Source organism: Myotis yumanensis, unplaced genomic scaffold (assembly GCF_028538775.1).
Source record: "Myotis yumanensis isolate MYYU_CA2020_CCGP unplaced genomic scaffold, mMyoYum1.0.hap1 SCAF_1, whole genome shotgun sequence".
NCBI classification, from domain to species: domain Eukaryota; kingdom Metazoa; phylum Chordata; class Mammalia; order Chiroptera; family Vespertilionidae; genus Myotis; species Myotis yumanensis.
This window is the reverse complement of record NW_027223752.1, coordinates 113143806-113156377: the sequence shown is the minus strand read 5'-3', so window position 1 is coordinate 113156377 and position 12572 is coordinate 113143806. Positions and strand designations below refer to the sequence as shown.

Below are 12572 nucleotides of genomic sequence, written 5' to 3'. Positions count from 1 at the left end.
GAGGGCCCCAGAGACCCCAGGAAGGTGTAAGGCAGGGGTCCTCAAACTACGGCCTGCAGGCCACATGCAAATACAAATATTGTATTTGTTCCCGTTTTGTTTTTTTACTTCAAAATAAGATATGTGCAGTGTGCATAGGAATTTGTTCACAGTTTTTTTTTTTAAACTATAGTCCGGCCCTCCAACGGTCTGAGGGACAGTGAACTGGCCCCCTGTTTAAAAAGTTTGAGGACCCCTGGTATAAGGGGATGAGTGGATGATTGAAGATGGGGCAGGCATTTCTGCCAGGAACCTCCCAAAGGGTCACTGACCTGGGCAGGGGATGGGACTAGAGGCCTTCAGGGGCACTTTCCTGCCCCTTTAGAGCCTGGGTTGGTATTTCAGACCTGGAGAGAGATAAGAAAGGAAATAAATGGGTGCAGGACTTGGGTTTTCCTTGCCTACCCCTCCTCAATTCTGGGACAGCTCCAATCCAAGTAGGGGTGCCATTCACTCAGGTGGGTTCCACAGACAGCAAGGAAGCTTCCCAGAACCAATGGCCCCTCCTATCTTCCCCCTACCAGCTCCCAGCTTCCTGACTGTTCTCTCACCTGAGAACCACCCTGGGAAGGGGTAGGCAGGGTCCAGAGAGATCCAGAACTTATTCAAGATTACACAGCAGGGCAGGGATGCACTGGCTGGAGCCAAGGCTTGGGACTTGTAATTTGCCCCATTCCTGCTTCTCCCCATGAAGCCGACCATTCCTGGAGGGCAGAGCCTATATATAAAAGCCTTTAAACATTAAAATACTTTGACAATTAAAATTCATAATTTATCTTGCAAATGGCCTGAGGCCATGGCTTGGCCAGAAGGTTGGTACCTCCTGAGATGGACTGTGTTCTGGTGGGATGGGGCAGGCAGGGGCATTCCTTCCTCAACTGCAGGGGACCAGATGATGCCCAGGGCCAAACAGAAGCAGCTGCAGCAGCCAGGGGGGTCTGATGGCCTAGCCAGCACCCTCCAGCCCAGCCCCAGCTAGGAGGTCACATGAACACCTTTGGGACTTTCCAAGTGCACCTAAGAGATGGGGCTGGTGACTCTGGGCCTGGGAGGGTGGGAATATCAGGAGGAGGGGCAGCAGGCACACACATACTGGCCACACTCACACACACCTGGGGGGTGGGGGGAGGGCAGCAACTCTGCCAGAACCTAGAGCAAGAGGAAAATAAAGAATTATATATGACAAAGGACATGATCTCAATTCTCTTTCAGATTGATGGTTCTCTCCTTGTGGAGCAGCTGGAGGAGTAAGAGAAGGGAGAGAGAGGGATGGCAAAGGCAGGCAGACCAAGAGACAACTGAGGCTGCCAACCAGCTGCCTTTCTCCTGGAGCCCAGCCTGGGTGCTGACGCCTCCTTTCAGGGTCCCCTGTGCACAGTTCCCCTCCCCAGTACTGAGCTCCCCCAACTAACAGCTCATACCTTGACTATTATAAGTCATTCACACCTCAGCAGGGGTTAGCTGTAGAAAGCCAGAATGGAGTATCCTGGCCTTCTCAGGATTTGGGGTGGAAGGGATCTAGTAGGAATCTCTGACTATTCTCACATGGCCCAGTTCAGTCAGTCCACGCAACACTCCTTTGTTCTCACTGTTCCCTCTGTCAAAATGCTCTCTTGCTACCCCTTACTTGGCCTGTGGAAATGTGTTTGTAGTTAAGTGTGAGCTCACGTGACACCTCCTTCATGAAGCCTCTGTAAAGAGCCTCAGCTGGGGTCAGAGCTGCTCTGGGAACTGTCTCAGCAGTTGTTTGATGGACTATAAAGATGGCCTAGGAGTGCTGAGCTGTGTAAGCCCCAGCCCTGCCCAGGGGAACATAAAATGGGGGAGCTGCTGAAGCTCCAACTAAAGGAGGAACGGGGAGAGGTAAATACACCAGCAATGCTTTGCAGAGGGGAGGTGCAGGCAACATCTTCCTAGGGGCTTGAGAAGAGCTGCATGGGGGAAGAGACCCTGAGCTGGATCCTGAAGGCCAGGTGGACAGTCGGTCTCCAGGCATGGGCATGACCACTACAGTGGGAGAAAGGCCCATTGAGGTCTTTTCAGACTGACCTCACCCCACCCTACCTCCACCCCACTCCCGGCATCATGGCCACGGCTGCCTATGAGTGGGTACTCTCTACTAACATGCTTTATCATTTCATGAAATGGATTCAGCTGGTTTGTGCTGTGGTGCTGAAGGCAAAGGGACTTCAGACAGGCAGGGACTTGGGGACAGGCAAGTCACTAGGATTCTGACTCCATTCTTTGGTGACCCATCATGAGTCCTTTCACCTTTCTGAGTAATAAACCCTGCTTTGTGGGGCGGTAGTGAAGACAGGTCAGGATGTGTTAACAGGCTAGGCCTTGGATAGGCAACATGAGCAGGAGCTCAGAAAATGGTAGTAGAGTCTGCAGGGCAAGCTCTCACTCTGTCTTTTCCCTACTCCTGCCCCACACCAGCTACCCATCTTTCTCCTCTGCTTTCTCTTACTCTCCCTTTCTCACCTGTTTGCCCACTGTGTGTCTTTCTGTTTCCATCACCTTCCCCCTCTCCTGCTTTCCTGGTCATTTCTTGGTGGCAGAGCTGGGCAGGACCCTTTTAGAAGCTTTGAGCCCCCCTTCCAAGGTCTGCCATCCCTCTTCATCAATCTTTACAACTTCCTGCTGCGGACCCATAGGAACTTAGGGTGTTGCGTCAAGATGAGATCTTGCATACCTGCCTCATTTTCCAGGCTGATAACTGAGAGGCCCTGGCATCCCCAAAGTTCCAATGATGGAGCAACGCCTCCCTGCCAGTGATCTCATGCCTGTGTACACTGGGGATCTCTGTGGTCCCCGAGTAATGCTGAGTGGGAACACCATGAAATATTTATACTGGAAACCTAAAATAACTAAATCTTCAACCTGTGCTGCAGCCGACCCCAAATTAGATGAGATTCTAGCATAGACAATACTACAGGCATGGGAGAATGATATGGTGGGAAAACACTAAAAAAATTCAGTGTGTTCAACATACCATTTTTGGATAGTTGGGGAGTCAGGGTGCTTACTTGCAGCTACCTAAGGACTAGTGCCTTCCTTTAGCCCTGGGGGCCTTACCCTCATGCTGTCCTAACATGCTTGCCCCATCCAGTCTGGCCTGTGTATCTGAAATAATCTCCACTTCACACCAGACAGCTCTTGGGGCAGGCAACCAGGTCAGGAAGAGCAGAGCTATGCTGCCTTCCTAATTTTGTGGCCTAGACCTAAGGCAAATGAATTCCCTTTTGGAAGCCTCAGTTATTCTCATCTGTAAAGTGGGTAAGAAATAATTATTTTGAATGGTGGTGTGAGGGTTTCTGAGATAGTGTGTATAAAGCCCCAAACCTGGCCTGTAGCATGTGCTCTGCAAATGTTAGTCCAAGCTGTTTTATAAGAGGAGGTGTATGATTGGCTGCCAAATGAGGTAAAATCACCCTTGACCTTCCTCAGTGATTCTCCAAGTCCACCCACAAATGATTCCATGCCCCTTTTTGTCTCCACCAGTTGCCCTTTCCCACTCTGAACCCGAGGAAACAGCCACAACGTGAGTGCCCTCAAACAGATCCTTCTAGCCCCAGTGGAACTGCAGTTGAAGGCCTGAGACCCCACTTGTTTTAATCCCCCAACAGTACTTAGGATATTGACTTTCCAGTTGGAGAAAGTACATTTTCTATTGTGGGCTTTCTCAGGGACCCTGGAATCCAGCCTCTCACTGCACAGTGCGGGAAATAGGCCAGAGGGCACAGGCAATGCCCCTGGTCACACAGGGGAGTGGTTGGCATGGGGAGCAGCTGAGCTGGGCCATATCTGCCCTAGGATATGAATGAGGGTGTGTTGGTGGCAGCACACGTCTCTTGGGGGTGATAGGCAGCCCTCATGCTCTGGGACTGGAAGGACTCAGGCTGCTGTGGGGTCTGAGCATTGTGTCCCAGCATGACTCCTCTGTCTGCCTATCTGTATGCTTATCTGTATGCTTTCAATGTTTATTTCCTTTGTATTTATTGGTCCAATTTTTAAACTCTTGCCCTTGTGGGAAGCCCTTCAGGGGGCAAGGATCCAAAATAAAACACTGATTAAAGTGGTAAAACACTTTGCCTTGGGAATTGCAGGAATAACCTGTAGGATTAATGGTGCCAGTTTTGGTGGCCCCTCAGACATGACCCTGCCAGCATCCCTAGGTGACAGGGACCTTATGGGCATGCTGTGCTCCTGCTGTGTCAGCTTAGGCAAGCACCTTAGCCTCTTCAGGCCTCAGTTTCTCCACCTTTCAGGATAGCCACATGCAAAAGATAAGGGGTGAGGCAATCCAGAGAATGTGTCCTTCTGGAGCTTTCCTGGTCCTGTGGAGCATGGACCATTGCTCTGTGGGTCTAACTGCCAGGCCTGAGGGTAGCAGCCACACAGGGCAATGTTGACCAGCTTTCTATCAGCATATTTGAATTCCCCAGATTTCTCATTGTTCAGCTGCCTGCTCCAGAGTCAGCCCCATCAGAGGAACGTCAACCCTTATAAAACTCAGGTACACACACCTCCATTTCAAGAACATTCGCTGGGGTCTGAGGTGGCTGCACCACACCGCTGATCCTTAGACACCGCAACCTCTCGCAGGTGAGATACACCCATGACTGTTTGACCCAGAATTAAACATATAGAATAAATGAAAGGCCATGTGCTGAGGCTTCGGAGCATAGGTCCCTCTTTGCTCACGTCACCAGGAAGCTCTCACCTTTAGTTATTATTCAGGATTTTGTGACATTCTTTCCTAACTGGCTTGCCTTCTTTAATTTTATCTTTTTATCATATCATTGCATAAATTTTCTGTTAATTGGCTCAAATCATTTTTAGAATGATGTGTACTATACATCAGTTACATAATACCACTACTAATAAAATGTAAGGTGCTTCAGTGTTGTAGGCAAGAGATGATTTCTGACTGAGTAGGTCAAGGAGGAGATGAGGTGGAAGGTCACAAAGGCTGCTGGGGCAGGAGGCTGGGAGAGTTCTCCAAACAAAGATAGCTTCAAGGCAGGGATGTGAGAACAAGGCTGAAATACCAGGGTGGCTTCATTGGGCAGAGTGGTGGGAAAGGAGGTAGGTGGGTAAGTTGAGGCAAGGTGGTAGAGTCTTCAAATACCAGATTCTTGCCTGTGTGAGGGGCTTACCAATATCTCAGGTGACCTGTGCCCTTGCTAATCCCCTCTTATTCCTCAGCCCCCTCTCTAGCCCCTCCATCCCACCCACCAACCCAGCCCCTACTGCTAAAAGTTCTTTTTACCTCTCCAGGTCCCCAGCCTCACACTATCACTGGCCTCAGCTGTCAGCCCAATTATTGATCACCTGTCAGGATTTCCTTTTCCAGTGGGTCATTGGAGCATGTTTGACTGTAAAATGGCCAGGTGGAGGTGGGGTGGGGAAGGACAAACCACAGAAGAGTCTAGAGCAGTGGTTCTCAACCTGTGGGTCGCGACCCCTTTGGGGGTCGAACGACCCTTTCACAGGGGTCGCCTAAGACCATCAGAAAACACATATATAACTACATATTGTTTTTGTGATTAATCACTATGCTTTAATTATGTTCAATTTGTAACAATGAAAATACATCCTGCATATCAGATATTTATATTACGATTCATAACAGTAGCAACATTACAGTTATGAAGTAGCAACGAAAATAATTTTATGGTTGGGGGTCACCACAACATGAGGAACTGTATTAAAGGGTCACGGCATTAGGAAGGTTGAGAACCACTGGTCTAGAGAGAGAATGAGAGGAGCTAAGGGGAAGAAGGTGGACAAAGCCCCTGGGGATAACAAAATCTTGCAATTCCATAACATGTTAGTGACAACCAGAGCCCTTTCTGGTTAATCAGTCATTTAGTCCATCTACAACCAGGAAGCACCTGTCAGTCCTGGAGATGACTGTAGCATTGGAAAGTGTGTGGCTCTATTGGAGTTTGACAAACCAGGGTTCCGATCTGAAATCCTCCCCCCTGTACAGGCTGGGTATCCTTGGGCAGCTGCAAGCTCCCCTCTCCCCATCCCAAGCCCCAGTTGCCTTAAGGGTTGAAGTGTGGATGAAAAGAACTGTGGCCTTGAAAGTGGAAGTTGTGCACAGATGTGGGGAGAAGCTGGAAGAGGTGGAGAGGGCTTGAGCTGGGGCAGAGAGGTGGGCCCTCCCAGCCTGGGCTTCCCTTTTCTGTAGTGAGTTCCCCCTCCGGGCCATGATGTGGAGGAGAGGGGATATGGACAGGCAGCAGAGCTCCAAGGTGCCAGACTGGTGTGGGAGGGCTGCAGCTTGGTTCCCAGAGGCCATCTTGTCCACCCCCTGGAGTTTGGAGAAGCCCAGACTAGCCCTCCCAGTCCCCTTCTTGCCTTGCTGGGCCAGTTTTTCATGTGGTAGAACAGAGGAGGGAAGGAGGAGATGGGGAGAGCATCTGGGTACAAGTGTGAGCAAGAGCCTCTGTATACAGGCTGGAAGGCAGTAATGGAGGGCTAGCTTTACATACCCCCTTACTCACTCCACCTGCAGCCGGTGCTCAAGCTGGGCCCTGGCACTATCACCCTTGTCACCACCGCCTAAGTCCTGCATGTCCCCAGGGCCCAGCTATGATAAGCCTCATGTCCTCAGAACTGCAGTGTGGACTGGCCCCTCCAGGGTCTGACTGCCTCCCTCAGACTAGCAGCAGCCCAAAACTTGGCACTAGGATGAAGGTGATTGGAATCCCAAGAAACAGAGCGGTGGAGGCTGTAGGGGTCTTTGGAAGGGAGCATACTTCCTACTTGGGATCAGAAACAGCTTCTCAGAGCAGTGGACATGAAATTAGGCCCAGAAGATGAGGTTTTAAACAGGCAGGGGGATGGCTTTCCAGGAGGACAGAACTGCAGGAGCCAAAGCCATGAAAACTCATTCCCTGTATCCTGCACTCCTGAACTCAGATGGGTCACTGTGGGGACCCACAGGAAGGGGGAGTTGGAGAGACACTATGGGAGGCATTGGCCTCGGTCCTGGCTTTCTGGGTGGGAGTGCCCTCCATTGATCTAGAAACCCCACTGGGGAGCAGCTTTGTGAACACTGACTGGGTTTGCTGATTGCACAGGATTCAGGCTGTGGACTCAGCTGCAGTCCTATGAGAAGGGGGCCATGGTATCTACATCTGGGGCAGTTCAGTCTACAGGTTGTGAGGTGGGTCCCTAGCAGCCTCAGAAGCCCTTGCCCACAGGCTGGGGACCAGATATGCTTCTCTGCAGACTGACCCCAGAGGCCTCAGCCTTGAGCCCCTTTGGTCCCAAGGACAACTCAGCAGATCTGGCTTTATCCTGATGAGCACCAGTGAAAGCAGTGGCTCAGGATGCAGGGGGTGGGGGCTGCACAGTGCACGCCTAGAGTCACACTACCTCTAAAATGTAAAGGAGGTGGATGTAGCCTGGGGGGCCAATACCAGGGTCCTCTAAGGTGGCTTTCTCCTTTCCATGAACCCCCTTGATCCCAGAGATGCTGGAAAGGTCCTTCAGGAGGGCTCTGGGCAAGGTAAGAGACAAGAAGGAAGCAGCATAGGGTGGCAGGAGCCCCCCATCCCCACCCGGTATCTGGACCTCACTGTGGGGACCCAGGCAGGTGTCATATGCCACTCAGCCCATTGCCTTTGTCTGTGTCAGGGATTTTCTTTTTCTATTTCTTTTTTTAAAATTGTTTTTTGTTGTTGTTAATCTTCACCTGAGGATATTCTTTCCATTGATTGTTAGAGAGTGGAAGGGAGGGGGAAAGAGAGAGAAACAGGTGAGAGACACATCGATTGGTTGCCTCCCACATGCCCTCCCACCAGGGTTGAGGATCGAACCTGTAACCCAGGTATATGCCCTTGACCAGGAATCGAACCCACACAGGCTGACACTCTAACCACTGTGCGACACTGGCCAGGGCTGTGTCGGGGACATTTCGACAGGGTAGAGGGCACATGGAGGGCTGAGGGTGGGTTATAACCAAATGTTATCCTTTAACTCAGTGGTTCTCAACCTTCTGGCCCTTTAAATACAGTTCCTCATGTTGTGACCCAACCATAAAATTATTTTCATTGCTACTTCATAACTGTAATGTTGCTACTGTTATAAATTGTAATGTAAATATCTGATATGCAGGATGGTCTTAGGCGACCCCTGTGAAAGGGTCGTTCAACCACCAAAGGGGTCGCAACCCACAGGCTGAGAACCACTGCTAACTGCTCCTTCTGTCCTGTGTTTGTTCCTGGCTGTAGGTAAGCAAGAGGATGCTGTCAGGGGGTGAGAAGAGCATGCCCAGCCCCCTCCTGGCCTGCTGGCAGCCCATCCTCCTGCTGGTGCTGGGCTCGGTCCTGTCAGGCTCAGCCACAGGCTGCCCACCCCGCTGCGAGTGCTCTGCCCAGGATCGAGCAGTGCTCTGCCACCGCAAACGCTTTGTGGCCGTGCCCGAGGGCATCCCCACCGAGACTCGCCTGCTGGACCTGGGCAAGAACCGCATCAAAACGCTCAACCAGGATGAGTTTGCCAGCTTCCCACACCTGGAGGCACTGGAGCTCAATGAGAATATTGTGAGCACTGTGGAGCCTGGCGCCTTCAACAACCTCTTCAGCCTCCGAACGCTGGGGCTCCGCAGCAACCGTCTGAAGCTCATCCCCCTGGGTGTCTTCACTGGCCTCAGTAACCTGACCAAGCTGGACATCAGCGAGAACAAGATCGTCATCCTGCTGGACTACATGTTCCAGGACCTGTACAACCTAAAGTCACTAGAGGTTGGTGACAACGACCTTGTCTACATATCCCATCGAGCCTTCAGTGGCCTCAACAGCCTGGAGCAGCTAACATTGGAGAAATGCAACCTGACCTCCATCCCCACTGAGGCACTGTCCCACCTACACGGTCTCATCATCCTGAGGCTCCGGCACCTCAACATCAATGCCATCCGGGACTATTCCTTCAAGAGGTTGTACCGGCTCAAGGTCTTGGAGATCTCCCACTGGCCGTATCTGGACACCATGACACCCAACTGCCTCTATGGTCTCAATCTGACATCCCTATCCATCACACACTGCAATCTGACTGCTGTGCCCTACCTGGCTGTGCGCCACCTGGTCTATCTCCGCTTCCTCAACCTCTCCTACAACCCCATCAGCACCATTGAGGGCTCCATGTTACATGAGCTGCTACGGCTGCAGGAGATCCAGCTGGTAGGTGGGCAGCTGGCTATGGTGGAGCCCTATGCCTTTCGCGGCCTCAACTACCTGCGTGTGCTCAATGTCTCTGGCAACCAGCTGACCACACTGGAGGAGTCCGCCTTCCACTCGGTGGGCAACCTGGAGACGCTCATTCTGGACTCCAACCCACTGGCCTGCGACTGCCGGCTTCTGTGGGTATTCCGGCGCCGCTGGCGGCTCAACTTCAACCGGCAGCAGCCCATGTGTGCCACGCCTGAGTTTGTCCAGGGCAAGGAGTTCAAGGACTTCCCCGATGTGCTCCTTCCCAACTACTTCACTTGCCGCCGTGCCCGCATCCGGGACCGCAAGGCCCAACAGGTATTTGTGGATGAGGGCCACACGGTGCAGTTTGTGTGCCGCGCTGATGGTGACCCGCCTCCCGCCATCCTCTGGCTATCGCCCCGCAAGCACTTGGTCTCTGCCAAGAGCAATGGGCGGCTCACAGTCTTCCCTGATGGCACACTGGAGGTACGCTATGCCCAGGTACAGGACAATGGCACGTACCTGTGCATTGCAGCCAACGCGGGCGGCAACGACTCCATGCCCGCCCACTTGCATGTACGCAGCTACTCACCTGATTGGCCCCATCAGCCCAACAAGACCTTCGCCTTCATCTCCAACCAGCCGGGTGAGGGAGAGGCCAATAGCACCCGAGCCACCGTGCCTTTCCCCTTCGACATCAAGACCCTCATTATTGCCACCACCATGGGCTTCATCTCCTTCCTGGGCGTTGTACTTTTCTGCCTGGTGCTTCTGTTCCTCTGGAGCCGGGGCAAAGGCAACACAAAACACAACATTGAGATTGAGTACGTGCCACGCAAGTCAGATGCAGGCATCAGCTCCACTGATGCACCCCGAAAATTCAACATGAAGATGATATGAGCATGGGTCGGGATTCCCTCCCTCCCTGATCCTGTGCCACCCATCCCTGCCCCTTCTCCTGTGTTCGACTGCCCCACTGGCCCTCACCATCTCCCTTCTTTCTACCAGGACCTCAGAAGTAGGGCCTGGGGAACCCACAGCACATACGGACAGACTGAAGTCAGAAGCTGATGAACATGCAGCAGTCAATAATTCAATTTAAAAAGTTACAAACTTCCTCTGTAACTTGGGTTTCAATAATTATGGATTTTTATGAAAACTTGAAATAATAAAAAGAGAAAAAAACTATTTCCTATAGTTAGTTGGAATGCAAACTTTTGACATCCTGATTGCTTCAGGGCCCTCTTTCAACTCAGTTTCTTGTTTTTCTTCTCCTCTTCCTCCTTTTTCTTCTCTTCCCCTGTGGGGAGGGATCACTCAGGAAAACAGGAAAGGAGGTTCTAGCCCCATCTGCCCACCCTGCCAGGTCAACCTGAAAGAACAGGCAGAGTGGAGGGCGTGAGCCTACTTCCCAGCTGGCTGTTTGCTGGGAGCAGGTGGTGGGGACAGGGCTGCCAGACAGGAGCAGGGCTGTCTGACCTCTGTTCCCCAGGGTCAGGTGTGGCTGATACTGTGGACAAGGGCTGGGGTCCCCCTGGAGGACAGCACAGTCAGCCGAGAGAGCTGGGGGCTGGAGGCAGGGACGAGGCCTAACTTCTGGTTCCAGCTGTGCCACTTACTTGCCCTGTGGCCAAAAACAGGTGACTGTCCCTTTCTGGGCCTCAGTCTCTACATCTATACAGATGGAAGAGGTACTCCCTGTCCTGCCTACCTCACAGGGCTGTTGTGAGGAATCGATGAACTGTATGTGAAACATTTTGTAACCTGTAAAGTGCTGTGCACACACATGGGTGATTGTTCTCATTATGGTCATTATTATCTCAAGGTGGGGGATGGGCCTCCTGAAGGGGTCTCCATGGGATCAGGTTGGGGGCGGGCTGTGGGAGGGCTTGCTCATGCCCAGGGACTTCCAGAAACTCCTGCCAGGACAGTTGCCAAAAATATCAACTGAATGGACTAGGCTTTAGACGCACAGGGATATCCTGAGGCTTATGAGCATCATGGCTTTGGGGTCTCCCAGGCAGAATACCTCTTTTGCTTTGGCTTAGGCCTATCCAGGGATTGGGAATATCCGCTCTTGCTATAAGCATTTATAGAATGCCTGCTGTATGTCACTTCCAATGTAGAGTGCCCAGTCTTTGGGGCTGCAGGAGGCAGTTCTGGGGCTCACTTTTGGACGGCCCAGACCCAAGTCACCACCCCAGCTTTGCCCCATCTTCCACCAGGCCATACTCTGAGACTACCCTGGGTTGTGAAGTGTTCTGGATTTGGATCAATTTGTACATGAGCTGACCAGGAAGGTCAGATGTGGCCTCATCCACTCATACCAAACCTAGAACCTTCAAACTCAACCCTGAAAAGGGATGCCCTTGATGACAGAAGTGCAAAGAGACACACAGGTCACCTTGTCATGTGATTATACATCTCTGAGGTTTGAGGTCAGGTCTGAGTGACTTCCTGTTCTAACAATTATTAGCTGTTTGGAATTGTTATTTAACCTCTCGGACCTCAATCTTCCCATCTGTAACATATTGGTCTTGCTACGTTGGGTTGTTAGGAGGTTAATAGAGGGAATATAGGTATATTTGTTGATTGTTGGAGTGCCTTGCATTCACGAAGCCTTTGACCAATGGTGGTGATGATGATTGCTGGTACAGATGCAAAGACAGAACCAGAGAAGCTAGGAGCTTATCCAGTTAAACAGCTACTAAGTGACAGGACCAGAGGCTGAGAGTACCAGATCCCAAGAGATGTAGACTTCTAAGCCTGGCTCGGGGCTTCTCAGAACCAGGCCTGGGGAACCCCACCTGGCAGGAGACCACTTTGGGAAGCACAGGGACAAGGAGAGGATTCCTTGAGCATGGGGGTGGTTTGTATGTAAAGAAGCTAGTGGTATGCAAGGTTCAAGAACCTGACAGGCCTGTCCACCTCTAGAGACCAGAACACAGTCTTTCCATTGCCTAGCACTAGATACCCTGGTCAGCACTGTCTTCCCACAAGAGGCAGCCTGGTTTGTTCCTTAGCCCTCTGGGATGCCTGGGTCCCTGGGGCTTCACAGTGTTCTGGTAAGAACAGGTGATTTATGGGGCCAAATCATTTCTGCCTGCTGAGAAAACTGGACCCCTGGGGATACTCTGGAACCAAGAATTGTGAGGTTGTTTTCAGATGGGGGAGAGTCAGTTAGGGGGACATAAGTGCCTAGGGTCAGGCTGGCTGGGTTGGCCCAAGCAAAGGAGCCTGGGGACTGGGCAGAGCCTGGACTAGGTGGCCTGGATTTCAGTACTGTCCTTTCCTAGCAGAAGGTAATGAACTCAACTGTTAAAA

General features: G+C 51.7%; 1 protein-coding gene across 8 annotated transcripts in view; it reads left to right on the top strand.

Annotated features, from left to right (window-relative positions):
* LINGO1 (leucine rich repeat and Ig domain containing 1) overlaps positions 1 to 11042 on the top strand; it is a 275201-nt gene extending 264159 nt beyond the window's left edge. For 7 of the 8 annotated variants that reach the window (XM_070429862.1, XM_070429871.1, XM_070429899.1 and 4 more), the window contains one exon: positions 8292 to 11042. In XM_070429862.1, the coding sequence (XP_070285963.1) occupies positions 8292 to 10148 (1857 nt within the window). In that variant the 3' untranslated portion in view covers positions 10149 to 11042. Of the gene's footprint in view, positions 1 to 4630; positions 4648 to 8291 lie in introns of those variants that run through there. The other variant, XM_070429927.1, reaches the window with a different exon arrangement.
* The last annotated feature ends 1530 nt before the right edge of the window (positions 11043 to 12572 follow it).